General features: G+C 38.5%; 1 protein-coding gene across 2 annotated transcripts in view; it reads left to right on the forward strand.

Annotated features, from left to right (window-relative positions):
• Positions 1-13188, forward strand: part of LOC141450142 (carboxyl-terminal PDZ ligand of neuronal nitric oxide synthase protein) — a 299139-nt gene that overhangs the window by 242881 nt on the left and 43070 nt on the right. For both annotated transcript variants that reach the window (XM_074120261.1, XM_074120262.1), the window contains one exon: positions 12897-13029. In XM_074120261.1, coding sequence (XP_073976362.1) covers positions 12897-13029 — 133 coding nt within the window. The remainder of the gene's footprint in view (positions 1-12896; positions 13030-13188) is intronic.

The following is a 13188-nucleotide window of genomic DNA, read 5'->3' on the forward strand; positions in this document are numbered from 1 at the left end:
AATAAATAAACAGTGTTACCAACATATGTCTAAGAAAAAAAAAAAAACTCCCTCACTGTAGGGGAAACATAGTTACAGTTAGTAATGAGCACACAGCTGATCTTATTAATCACTATGCATGTCTACCAACTTTTTCTTGGACAAATTTCAGTACAGTTATTTTCCGCCCCTCCCCCCCCCCCGTCAACCCGTCGTCACGCCCAGGATCTAAGCCGACGTTGACGTAGTTAGTGACGTCTCTTTCTTTTTTTTCACTTTCTCTTCCTCTAAAAAAAACTATGAAAAGATTGCAACGGGATATCCCGTTTTGAGGTCCCTTGAGTTTGAAACATAATTTTCGTAATTTTATTCGTAAATTATCACCTTTACTAAAAAGATTTTTCTAGTTTAATAGCCATTTTATGAAAAAAAAAACAGTTGCTACGATTCACTTTAAACTTAGTGAGCTAATTGCACATGTGCAGATCTACATATAACTTTTATTGGAAACATTTCTCCAGGGATATCTCTAATAAGGACACTTTTTTGATGATGTACCATTACTGATTATCACCTGTATAATATTATTAAGTATAAATTATCAGACTGAAATTTCCCTTTAGAGAAGTGTGAGATAGGTTTCCCCCCCCCCCCCCAAATAGAAAGGGAAGAAACTTTGTGCGTTGGATCGTAAGAGGAAGTAATGTTAGTTCACACAGGATGTTTTCATTGGATTATGGATTAGTTGGTGGCGAGCGATTAGTATAATTAGCTGCCATCTAAGTAATGTCGCTTATTATCTCTCTAGATGTTAATAAGACTTCAGTTCCCTTACTAAAGTAAGAGGAAGTCATGTGAGTTCACACCGGATGTTTTCATTGGATTATGGATTAGTTGGTGGTGAGCGATTAGTATAATTAGCTGCCAACTAAGTAATGTCGCTTAATAATCTCTCTAGATGTTAATAACACTTTAGTTCCCCCTACTATACGTTCGCATGTGTTTTTTTACCTCCTCTATTAGAATTTTCTACTTTGGTAGACGTGGAAAAACTTTGCTCTCGTATTTTCTTTTTAATGAACTACTTTAGAAATTGGAATGTTTATTTATTTATAATTTACTGGATTGTCCCTTCCTCTTTATCTCACTGCACATCTCCACAGAATCTCTCCGACGAGAATGCTTCCAGATTGTTTGGCTCCCTTCTCCACATCTTGCAGGTAATTTGGCACGCCGCTCTGGTATGCCAACAATCTTGTTTATGTTGATTATTTCTAGAATTATGTACCGTACTTATGTCCCACTCTATTTGAACTCATAAATCATTCCGCTAGTTTGTTGGGGGGGTTATTTATAATGTGGGTTTGCCCTATATTTAGTTCTCTTTTTCCAATTTGTTGCTTTTCCGCATTGTGCTTTTCACCGGCAATAAAATGATTTGAAATTTTCACGACTATCTTTCAAACTATAATTCTACGATGGTTTTATTTTTTCTTTTCTAATTTCCAGTTACCTATTAATTTGTATGGCGACAAATATAGATCTATTGTGCCCTCTACTGATGCCAGGTGAGACCATTAAGTCTATCACCTCACTCCTGGTGATGCTGATAGAATAGCAACTCCAGATTAGCCCCAGGTAGAAGGAGAAGTCAGCAGTTAGGAATTACCACTCAGGAGGCGCTTATCAACGCTCACCTGATATCCTGGGTTTGGCTTCCCTACATCAAGAAAACAAAACTCTCCAGAAGGGGATCCTATAATCAGAAGTAACCACTCTCATGTGTAAGATGATTTCCCACCCTAAATTAAAAGGTTAGAGGGTGCAGTACATTCAACTAATGTTCCACTAAACCAGGGATGGCGAACCTTTTTGCGACGTGGGTCAAATTTTGTTCATTTTCTTTTTTTTTTAGTACCAGCTCTTGGGTCACTAATGGCCATTGCACAAGAGTTAAGTTTAAAAATTTTAAACTGAATATTTTCAAAACTAAACATCTTTAAAATTCAGTTGGCTTAACTGGGTAAAACGGGGACGAAACCAAGTGCTATGGAAGTCTCTTTTTACTAACATAACTGACACAAAACCTTAACAAAAAGTGTGTTTTATCTGAAGAAAAATCTAAATATGGTTATTTGCTTTGGGTTGTCGATTTTTTTAACAAACAAAATAATATGAGTAAAATTGTACATTTTATTTGATATTTTGTAAACACTTTTTGCTTTATTTCAAATACTACTAAAAGCATTTGTTGTCATTTGCGTTTTAGAACTGTAATGATCAAACTAAAGGTTATAGATAGCATTTAAATTGCTTTTGTGTCAATGCGTGATTGAAAAAAATTACAGATAGAATATCAATTATTCATACAATTAGAAAATCTAGAAAAAGCTTGTGCGGGTCAGTGTCTGACCCGCGGGTCATAGGTTCGCCATCACTGCACTCTAAACCCTAAAGTAGACCAAGCCAAAAGTACACCTGGAATGAACTTCAAAACTTTAAGTGCATTAATCTTAACTTTCATAAAAATTTATCGCCAATAAATACATTCACAACTAAGTAAGTAAGTTCGCGCTTATTCTCGCTAATAAGCCCAGGGTAGTAAATTATTGGAGCTCAGGGAAGGGCCGTCTTCTGGGCTAAGAACTATGTATGTATAAGAACTATGTATACTATGTAAGCCCTATGTACCTTCACCCTTCATCATCAACACGCTCAATTTATGCTAATAAATTCACGCCAACAATTAACTCATTCCATATTTATTCCCTCGTAATCATCAAGTGTTCCTTTTATTTCTGGAAGGAACCCCCTCAACTTCATTATCCCTGTTGTATCCTATAGACGTTGTAGAACAGAGGTGGAGCAGTGGATTCTTGAAGGAACATCGGAAACGGTGGAGATCCCGAGAGCTGACTGCCGTCAGGCTAAAGAAATTCTTGGCCTGTCAAAAACGGATATAGAATGGTTTTAGCAGGTCCCCCTGGGATCCGGCCAGTTGGTTCAGGTTGGTTGAGTGGACATGCGAATTTAGCGTACCATCTTTTCTCAAATGCGGCCTTATCCAGTCGCCAAATTGCCCTGGCTATGGTGAGTCCAATGAGACTATCCGGCACTTTGTTAGAGGTGTGTCCCTGGTTATTCTAAAACTAGATTTCTCATCTTCGGGGAGGTTAAATGTTTCTCTAACGGAAATTGTGGTATCCTGGTAATCTTTACCAGTACTTTCCAGGGTTTATTCCAGTGCACTGAGGTGATTTGAGTTGCCACGCTCCCTAGTGTCCTGTTACTACTTTATTAGTTTATTGTATTGGCATCTGGCAAACTTTAGCCGGATTTGTTGTCTTGAAGCCCCGGTATCTCTCATGAGATGAGTGGTAGGCGGGGAACAATGGGAACCATTTTGGATTGCCTGCGTTCCTTCCCCTTTCTGGTGGAACCGGCCTTTTAATACAATCTAACCTAACCCCTCAACTTCATTTAGTTGTTTAACGTGAGGTAAAAACCAAAAAATATGCCATTTGCAACATTAATAACTGGAATACGTGGAAGAAAGTGTTACGTTAATGTGAGCTTTTTCACCTCCATTCATTGAACGCTTGGGTCTCCATCAAAGTGAACCGCCTCAAGAAAGCGATACATCCAGAGATATACAATCTTGTGACGCAAGAGGCCATCTGCAATTGATCGCTTTACGCTGCTTCCATTTAAAAAGGAGTTGATTTCTGACATATGTAAGAAGAAAATGCTTCTCTTTAAAAATAAAGTTTCTTAGAACAGCGTTTATTTTAAATAAATATAATCAGCTGTGTTAATTGTAGTATTTAAGAAACTGTATTCCTTTAATCTGTGCTCCAAAATGGCTACATTTAATATTTGAAAACATTTTAAGAAAAAAAGAAGAAGAAGAAATATTTAAGATATTGAATTTTAAAATTAGATTAGAAGAAACAGCCTTTCTTAACATATAAACACTGGTGAAAAATAAAAAGATGAACTTCACTAGTGGGTGTGTAAAGTTAAAGACGATTTATGTATTACGTCAGAACGTGGTGCGAAAGATCCAGCTCTATCTCTCGCTCTCCTTCTACCATTGGCGTAGCCAGAATCTTTACAGGAGGAAACGGGACTTTGTTGTAAAGATCTAAATGCTTTACTATTTAGTTTATCATTTTTTTAAAGTGCAATAAAATAATCATTAATAATTGGCAGTAATTACTTTGAACGTACGAGGAAGTTTTCGGACGTCTTCCAGACGGTAGAAGGGAAGGATCAGAGCCAGGCGCCAAAAGCGAGATACGAGGTGTGGCTATTAAATAACGAGACTGATGCTGCTACAGAAGAACTATGCATGTGAGCCAAATCCTAACGACCGACAGCTGTGCAGCGTCGTTTGTGTAAGAGGTGTTTAGTTTCGTTTTGCCGAAAAAAAACATCGATACTAGACAACGTAATGGAGCAACGAATTGTCGTGAAATTTCACATGAAACTGGGTAAAACCGCTACTGAAACTTAACTTTTTTTATTAAAAGAAGTTTATGGCCTTTGAATGTTTAACACGTGCGCAAGTTTTTTGAGAGGTTCAAGCGTTTCCAAGATGGCCGAGAAGACGTCGGAGATGATGATGACCGTCCAGGTCGCCCTTCCACGTCCAAAACGGATGAAAATATCGATTATAATTAATCAACATTACTACCGTGGTGAGGTGCTTGCTCAACTCCGTGAAAGAGTAAAGGAAAAAAACGACCCGAGATTTGTGGAAGAACAAGTCACATGGGTTCTCCAACAAGACTGGCTCACACTGCATTGTCTGTCTAGACGACGTTTACTAGCCAAGTACAACATCCCACCAGTTTTAGGCCATCCGGCCTTTATTCGCCTGACCTGGCGGCCCCATGTGACTTTAGATCTGTTCCCTAAACTCAAATCTGCATTAAAAGAAACACGATCTCGGTCCGTTGAAGATGTGAAAGAAAAAGCGGCTGATGCGTCATGCAGGAGCTGACAGAAAAAGATTTCCAGCATTGTTTCAGAACAATGGTAAATTCGCATGGAGCGTTGTAGGGATAGGAGAGGGCTGTATATTAAGGTGATAATAACTATATAGGTATAAATTTAAAATAAAATGTTTTACAGCATCAGTCTCGTTATTTAATAGCCACACCTCGTATTGTAGTTTCTCCCGAATAATATGGTATATCTAACGATAGCTGGATCGGTTATCACCATTGTGACTTTAACGGTTAACAGTGAAATATAACCTAGTATCTTTTGAGGATAACATGAAATTGCTGCGAGACAAGAGAACATGGGGGGTGTGGGGGGCTACAGGCTTAAATGCAAAGAAAAAAGGTCATGTAAGATGTGTGACACAAGAATTTTTAGTTTTTTTTTTTCCAGCTTTCCCGGAAAATAGAGCTAACACTTTTCTGTAATGTGAAAAGAGCCGGACTGCTGGAAAATTTATTGTTCATTTTTTCAACTATTCTTTTTTTTGGCTGTATGAAACTATTCCCGTTGATCTGGTAATAATTGGGACATCACTCTGAACAGGAATGGAAATGAGGAGTTGTTACAGGAAAAAAAGGAACTTTTTTACTTTAAGTGAAGTCCAATAAAGCGGAGAAAATGCTTCCCATTTTCCTGAATTTCCACGACATTACCCAACTAGGCCTTTTTATGCTTTAACCAATTCTTATAAAATTGAAAGAACTTGGCAATATTATTCTCATTCAAGAAGACTTCTATTTTAGTAAAAATTTTTTTTTTTTTATTATTTGTGTGCTGATAGTGAGAAGCCTAAATAAACTATCGGCTTAAGAGTTAAATGCATCGTATGTCTTTCATTATAGCTAGCTTCTCCTAGAAGTGGAAGTCGCAAACTGGTCGCCCCACTCCAGCCATCAATATGATGCTCCACTAATTTCTGAGCCTACCTTTGTTTGAGGATGGTCTACAAACTTAGGGAGTTCTTCCTCGAGAACTCAGTCTTTAGAACAATTTTTTTGTTCTAATGATCTGCACGAATGATAAGATCCGGGAGATTATGAAGGTCCAGAAGTCGGTACTAGGAGTATATCTGTGAGAGACGACTCCAGTGTAGTTTGGGCACGTTAAAAGAATGGCTCCAGAGAGGTTGCCCCAACAGGTTTTGGATTTGGAACTGGATGGTAGAAGGAGGAGAGGCCGCTCGAGACTTGCTTGGAGGTCTATAGTCGATATACATATGCATATACAGGCCATGGATTGACAGAGAGTGATGCCGAGGATAGGGTTTATTGTAAGCAAAGAATATTTGGCGAGGAAAATCTCAATTGTGGGGCAACTCCTTAGAAAAAGAGAAGAGAGATGATCTGCACCGATGATCTTGTCCTGAGTATCCGTAAAAAAAAGGTTATTAAATTCGCAGATGATGTCGTCACTATATCAGACTGATACTGGTCCGGGAAACAGCCATGTGCATCTCACCTTTAAACTATCAATAAGGATAAGAGAACTAGGATGCTGCTCGCAGTTAAATAAAAAACAGGTTGCCTCACTTACGCCAAAACGCTACTGGTTACCATCTTAAGCACACGACACCCTCCATTACTATAAATCGCTACCATTCTCTGTCTCTCTCTAAAATTCATCATCATAGTCTAGTTACTCAATAAGTTAGTAAGTAAAGTAAGTCTTAATTATTTATCTCACATTACTTTCTCAAGGCCATCAACAGCTCCAAACACACATTTACACAACTGTCGAGGCTGCTAGTTTTGGCGGAACTAATCGTAACACTTGACTTTTGAAATGCAAACGTCAATCAAAGGAAGACGTTGTGGCAAAATTCTCGTATCTACCAAACAGTTTGACATCCACGTCATCAGCTTAGGAACAGCTGTATGACCTTAACAATAATGGATTCTCTAAATACGAGTGTATAATAGCTTTTTCTAAAAAAATAAATTCAATCTCGAATCAGATTATCAAAAAAAAAATTTAAGTTTTCACCAGAAAATCCCTGTGAATTCGAGACAAACTTTGAGGAAAAAAAATGTTCTTTAGCGTTTTCCTGTTTTGTTCACAGAATATCTTTGTGACGGAAAAATCGAGAAAAAGCGCCAACTTGGATGGTTCTTGGCACTTGCAAGGTTCCGGTCCAAAAATCTAAACGCAGGAAGTGACGTTTTTCACAAAATTTCACGATTTTCTTCGAAGTAGTTGTTACATACTACTGTTGGCGCACGGAGACGCCTACACCCAGAAGCGGAAAACGCGAGAGTTTTAGAGAGGGTTGATCTCTCTGGTGCCCTTAGTGCGTAAGCCCCACCACCACCTCGACAAGGTTGGACACCAAGCGGGGGGTCAAGGCCGGAAGGGCTAGGGCCAAAAAAAAAGAGGGCAAACAAAAGGACACCGAGATAACTGCTGCAGATGGAAGATGGAGAAAAACTGATGCTGAAGAGAAGAATATGTAATGTAAAGGATTCAGGACGGTGGTTGTTGCTCCTTCTTCTTGCCGATGAACGAGGTGCACTTGGAAAGAAGAGAAATGGAAACCCAATGAAGGTTACAAGATGCGAGACTACAGAAGTTTGGCGGGAACTAAAACGCGGGAAAAGCATGGCGGGAAATTCAAGAAGAGGGGGCGCCAAGAAAAGATGAATTCGACTGAACACTACTGAAGGCCTATTTCTTTTAATTGAAACCTATAACAGGGTAACTTATTTTAGTGGGGCTTTGATAAGACTTCGGCTTGCCCTACTTGTCACAAAATGTTCCCCTTTTTGTTTTTTTTTTATAGAAGGAATCTGTTAAACTTTGAAGCTAACTTACATACAGTGTACATACCAAGTTTGAGGAAAAAAAATGCAAATTTTTTTTAGGAGGGGGCCCTCACGAGATAATTTGTATGAAATGTTCACAGTGGAAGTTTTACTAAATGCGAAATAAATTAAAGAATTGCCGACCAATGCTGGCCATTAATGCTACGATTGTTTCGCTTTGCCCCCACCTAGATATAACTGACAGATTTACCTTGTCGTATTTTTAAAACCCGTATACACTCAAGTTCTGCTATTTTTACTGTTGTAAGGACAGATTGACAATAAATGTATTTTTATTTAGACCTCCTCACCACTATTAAGTTCTTTATATATTTATTTAAAAAGGTATATTATTTATAAATTAGTTAAAAACATTTTTCTTTTTTGTACGTTTTGTCAAAAATCAAATAATCCTTAGAAAATAAACAAAGGCGTTTTTATTGTCAATAAGGTGAATTCTGAAGGTGCTTAAAGATGTTATTAATCACATAGGACCCATCATCCACCCCACTGATGTGCCACAAAACGTGAGAATTTACGGAGAAACAATCAGAAAATTCTGCACGATCATAATACTTTTTGCAGGGAGAAAGTGTGAGTGGTTGGTGTAGTTATGAAGAGTGACTTTCAAGTGGGAGATCTTTTTCAGTTGATCAAATTCCAAATTGTAGCCAAATTTTTTATTAGTCAGGAAATAATTTTAATGCTAAATATGTGCTACCATGACAGCTAAGGATGTTACTTCTCGGGGAGCGAAAAACCAAGGCCTGGTGAGCTTTACCCAAGAGTAGCTCTCCCAGAATTAAGAGTCTGATCAAAAGGACAGGTCTGGTGGGTGAGCTTTAGAGTGAGGGGAGCCACAATAGATCCAAAGGGGTCGCAGTGGCGTAGGCCTTGAGGCCACCCTAGTCTAATCTAATGTGCTTCCTTGACACCTAATTGAGGGACTTTAAGCGCCGCCTAAAGGCGATTATCTTATTTTACCTAACTTCGCAGCAAGTGAAAGCAAAAAAATGATTGCCTAAAACTAGGGATTCAGCTTGGTAAAGGTCCTATTTATAAAATATAACCAATGCGGAAAAAAAATCCCTTTTTTTATATGGTATGCGGAAAATTTTGGCTGGGCCAAAAAAGTCGCGGCCATTTTCTATCTGATTTCTGCCTCACACTCTCAGATATTTGTTTTTTTTTTTTTTGTTTCACGTTCATGTCATTTCCTGCACAACGCATGCGCACAACATAAAAAGATCTACGCGCTCATCTAAAACCGCCATCACAAGGTAGTGGTGGCCCGGGTTATATTCTCCTTTGGGAGACTCGTGCCAATGTGGCCTATTGTCACCTTCTAATGTGACGTGTACTAATTATTTCTATTCTTTACATTTGTATTATTTATTTAGCTTTTTTGCTGATGGCACCTAATATTAAATATATTTTAATTTTCTAATTTTACATATAAGTGTCCACAAGCCGGTAGTAGATTATATTTTTAATACAAGGACGTTTTACAAGGAAGATTTGAAGGTACTGGTAACTTTTAATTACCTAGATAGAAGAGTAACTGATTCATACTGAAAAATAATTGACTAAGGGACAATAATAGACCTTCCTAGGCAATTTGGGAGAGCAACACAAATAAAGGATAGAAGAGGGTGGGGGACGCCACCAACACTCAGAGAATACCTCAACCGATTTAGACAGATGCGATAAAAATCTTTATTTTACAATTTTGAATTTGATTTAAATTTTGATACAAAACGGATCATGATCCAAATACATAAAACTGACTTAATTAGACCCGCAGGTTTTCTGACTTAATTAGACCGACAGGTTTTCTGACTTAATTAGACCGACAGGTTTTCTGACTTAATTAGACTGACAGGTATTCTGACTTAATTAGACTTACAGGTTTTCTGACTTAATTAGACTTACAGGTTTTCTGACTTAATTAGATCGACAGGTTTTCTGACTTAATTAGACTTACAAGTTTTCTGACTTAATTGGACTGACCTCGAGCTAATACATAGTCTTCACACTGAAACGACAAAACTCCACCACCTGTCTTCTTACATCATACATCTATCCCACCAGCCGACCATGTGCGGTACCTTGGAATGTACATAGACAAGAGACTTACCTGGAACCCCCACACGAGACTTAAACGTACCGAACTAAACACACGATACAAACTTCTAGCCAGACTACTTGAAAAAACGCTCAAAACTCTCACTACAGAACAAACGACGACTCTATACAGCTCTTCTCACCACCAATATGGACTTACGGACTCGAACTTTACGGAACAGCTAAAAAAATACCAACTCCAATCCAAAATACTCCGCTGCATAGTAGACGCTCCATTCTATGTTAGCAACCACACAATACATACAGATCTCCCCAAATTCCACTCATCTCCGAACTTGCCATAATTCGATATAAAAATTTTCATCAAAAACTCTCGCTTCATTCCAACCCTTTGGCTGCAAACTTGTCTACAACTACGCTACCCTCCAATCCTCCTCGAAGACGGCTGAGGCGCCGTTGGCCCCGTGACCAGCTGGGTGACTAATGGCGGCCATCACTGGATGACCGTCATTCACGTTTGCCACGTTATTTATTTATACATTCATCACATTTGCCTATTGTACCCTGTAGGTGCAGGTGTAAATTTCAATAAAAGGATAAATAAAAAAAATAAAAAATTAGTCTGACAGGTTTTCTGACTTAATTAGACTGACAGGTTTTCTGACTTAATTAGACTGACAGGTTTTCTGACTTATTTAGACTAACAGGTTTTTCTGACTTAATTAGACTTATTGTAACACTCACGAATTGACTTATCACAAGACAACAAAAGAAAACGAAAATACATAAAAGCCGGGTGGCTAAGGGTTTGGTCCAGTCCCTGGTGAAAACAGTTCCAGCTAAACCAACGCTAAAAACCTGGCAATGGCGAACACACAGACAGAATCAGTCAGCACCCCCTTACACACTTGAGATGCCCGAGGACGAACTGGCCACAAAACTCTTTCCACACTCTCTGCGGTCCCCTCTCCTTCCTCATTCGCAGTTTTGCCAACTGCAAAATGATGTGCTGTTAGCGTCAACAGAGAAATTCTAAGTATGGGGTGGCCGCACATCCTTTCGAGGATTGAACACATATTCAGACGACTTTAGCTTACCAACGATTCGAAAGTTGTAAGACTAAATCGGTGAAAGTGTTCTTTTTTCATTTGAACAATGAAATTCTGTAATAAATACCCTAAGAAATTGAATCAGCTGGTTCATTTTAAGTCCATGTCTTTCCAAGTTTAGCAACTATCAATGGGAGAAAAGTCACTTTTAGTTCTCCAGTTCTGGAGACAAAAAGCTTTAAGAAAGAACTTATTCAATTTTCAGTCTTTCATCTTGTATAAGTCAGCGCTCTGGTGTACCCCATTGAAGGATTGTCTTAGTCAGAGTCTCCCTGACATAATTGGCCCCCAATCGTCACTAACAGCAGGATTGAACTTGTGCTGGCCGGGTGTCTTGGTAGTTGTTAGGTGAAGTTTCTTTTCCCGGAAACACTGTCGGTCTGTGTGTGTGTGAGTCCAGTAATCTACTGCCAGTGCCAACTTAATTGAAATAACTTTATTTCCTCTTTGTGCTGTACAGAACTTCCTCTTTGTCCGCTTTAATCAAGATTATAGTACAAAAGAAAAGAAAAAGCCTTGTTTGAACACACATACATACGCACACTTCTCTTGTTGTTCTTACGCTCGCATCCTCTGCAAACACCGATCTGTAAAGCTTCTTTAATTGTTACTAAAATTATGTAGATTAAAAAACATGATGACCCTATTTTGGGGGGGAGATAGAATCTAAGAAAAGTGGAAAAAAAAAAATAAATTCACTAAAGTGAGGATTTTTCACCGGAAGTACTATTGAAGGAAGCCTACCACACCTCTCTCAGGAGTACCCTTCATCGAATTTCTTCAGAAAAATGGTTTCACTTCATGAAAATTGAGTGCGATAAGTTTAAAGGAAATCGTTGGTGCCATTATCCGAGAAAATCCTCGCATTGTGCCCACCAATTTGGGAACAACACTTTTCCGGAAGGAAGGTTATAAATTTCAGGAGGAGGGCTTAGCATGAACTGTACCATCATGCATTCTTCAGCAGCATCATTTCAGTATTTGAAACTAACTTTAAAAAAAAAAAAAAAATACTAATTCCAAGTTTTAAAAAATTTAGTTTATAAGAGGTAGTCACGTTTGTAAAGTGTGTTTACATCAAGATTCATCAATTTAAACTCTGTGCAAAAGTTTAAAGGTACCTTCCTTGGTTGTAAGTTTTTAAAAGTGTTGTGAAATTGTGGGCATGAAGGTTTTTAAGGACCCAAGATGTCATCTTGTTGTATATCCGGCCTTCTGCTGTGTACACAGCAGCTGTGTGCAGGTCTGCAGAGAGTAAGATACCCCGTATGCGTTCAGGGTCGTTATCCAGGCTCTCCTGAACGGACAGGGATAACAAGCGACCTCTTACCCTCTAGCCGTATCCTTCTTAACACAACAACCCTTCTGTAAACATTGTCCCGTCCTTGCTCGCCCAGCTGAAACCCCTTACGTCGCCTCAACTCTCTCTTACCCCCTCCTCTCACTCTTCATCCTATCTAAACCAACCAAAATCCTCTTACTTCAACCTCAGTTCCGTCTATTTCACCGGAGATTTTTTCCGCTAGTTAACCAGCCAGTTTGTCCCTTAGGTTCTACAATAATACTTGTACTCTTCCTTTTCTAAATGGTAACCAAAAAAAAAAGGATGTGATGGTTTCAACTGAACGAAATTGATTTTTCACCGGATATACAAGGTTTGAGGTTATTCATTTACTTGTTAGCGGTTCTTGTGCTGTGCAAAGTAGTTTCCTGTAACTTACTAGGGCAAGAGGAAGTATTACGATGATGGACAAACATTCCAGATCGATATCCTCCGAAGATATTCGCTTTAAATCATTTCAGAGTATTCAGAGCAAAATTTGGATTAAGAATTAAGTATATAAACTAGAATTTGGACAGTAGTTAAGCAAAGTTTTATGAGCTTAAAACAGAAATCATTAACTCTATGTTGCAGAGTCAAGCGATGCGCGTCGTTCGAACGGTGGGACAGGCGTTCGAAGTATGTCATAAGTTGTCCATCAACTCGCCGACTCAGGAAGATCAACAGCCTTCCGACAAAGACTCACTGTCAGAGAAAAATAAGAAAGGTAAATTAGCTAGAAATATAATACACTACGATTAAACGTTCTAAAGTTATTTATTTAGCAATTAGAGTTGGAATCCAGAATGATTCTAATAATGAATGAATTCTAATACTATTGATGTTATTATTGAATTAGTCCAAAGAGTAATGAACGAGTGTGTGT

Source organism: Rhodnius prolixus, unplaced genomic scaffold, assembly GCF_049639745.1.
Source record: "Rhodnius prolixus isolate KJV_2025 unplaced genomic scaffold, Rpr scaffold_2, whole genome shotgun sequence".
In the NCBI taxonomy this organism is placed as follows: domain Eukaryota; kingdom Metazoa; phylum Arthropoda; class Insecta; order Hemiptera; family Reduviidae; genus Rhodnius; species Rhodnius prolixus.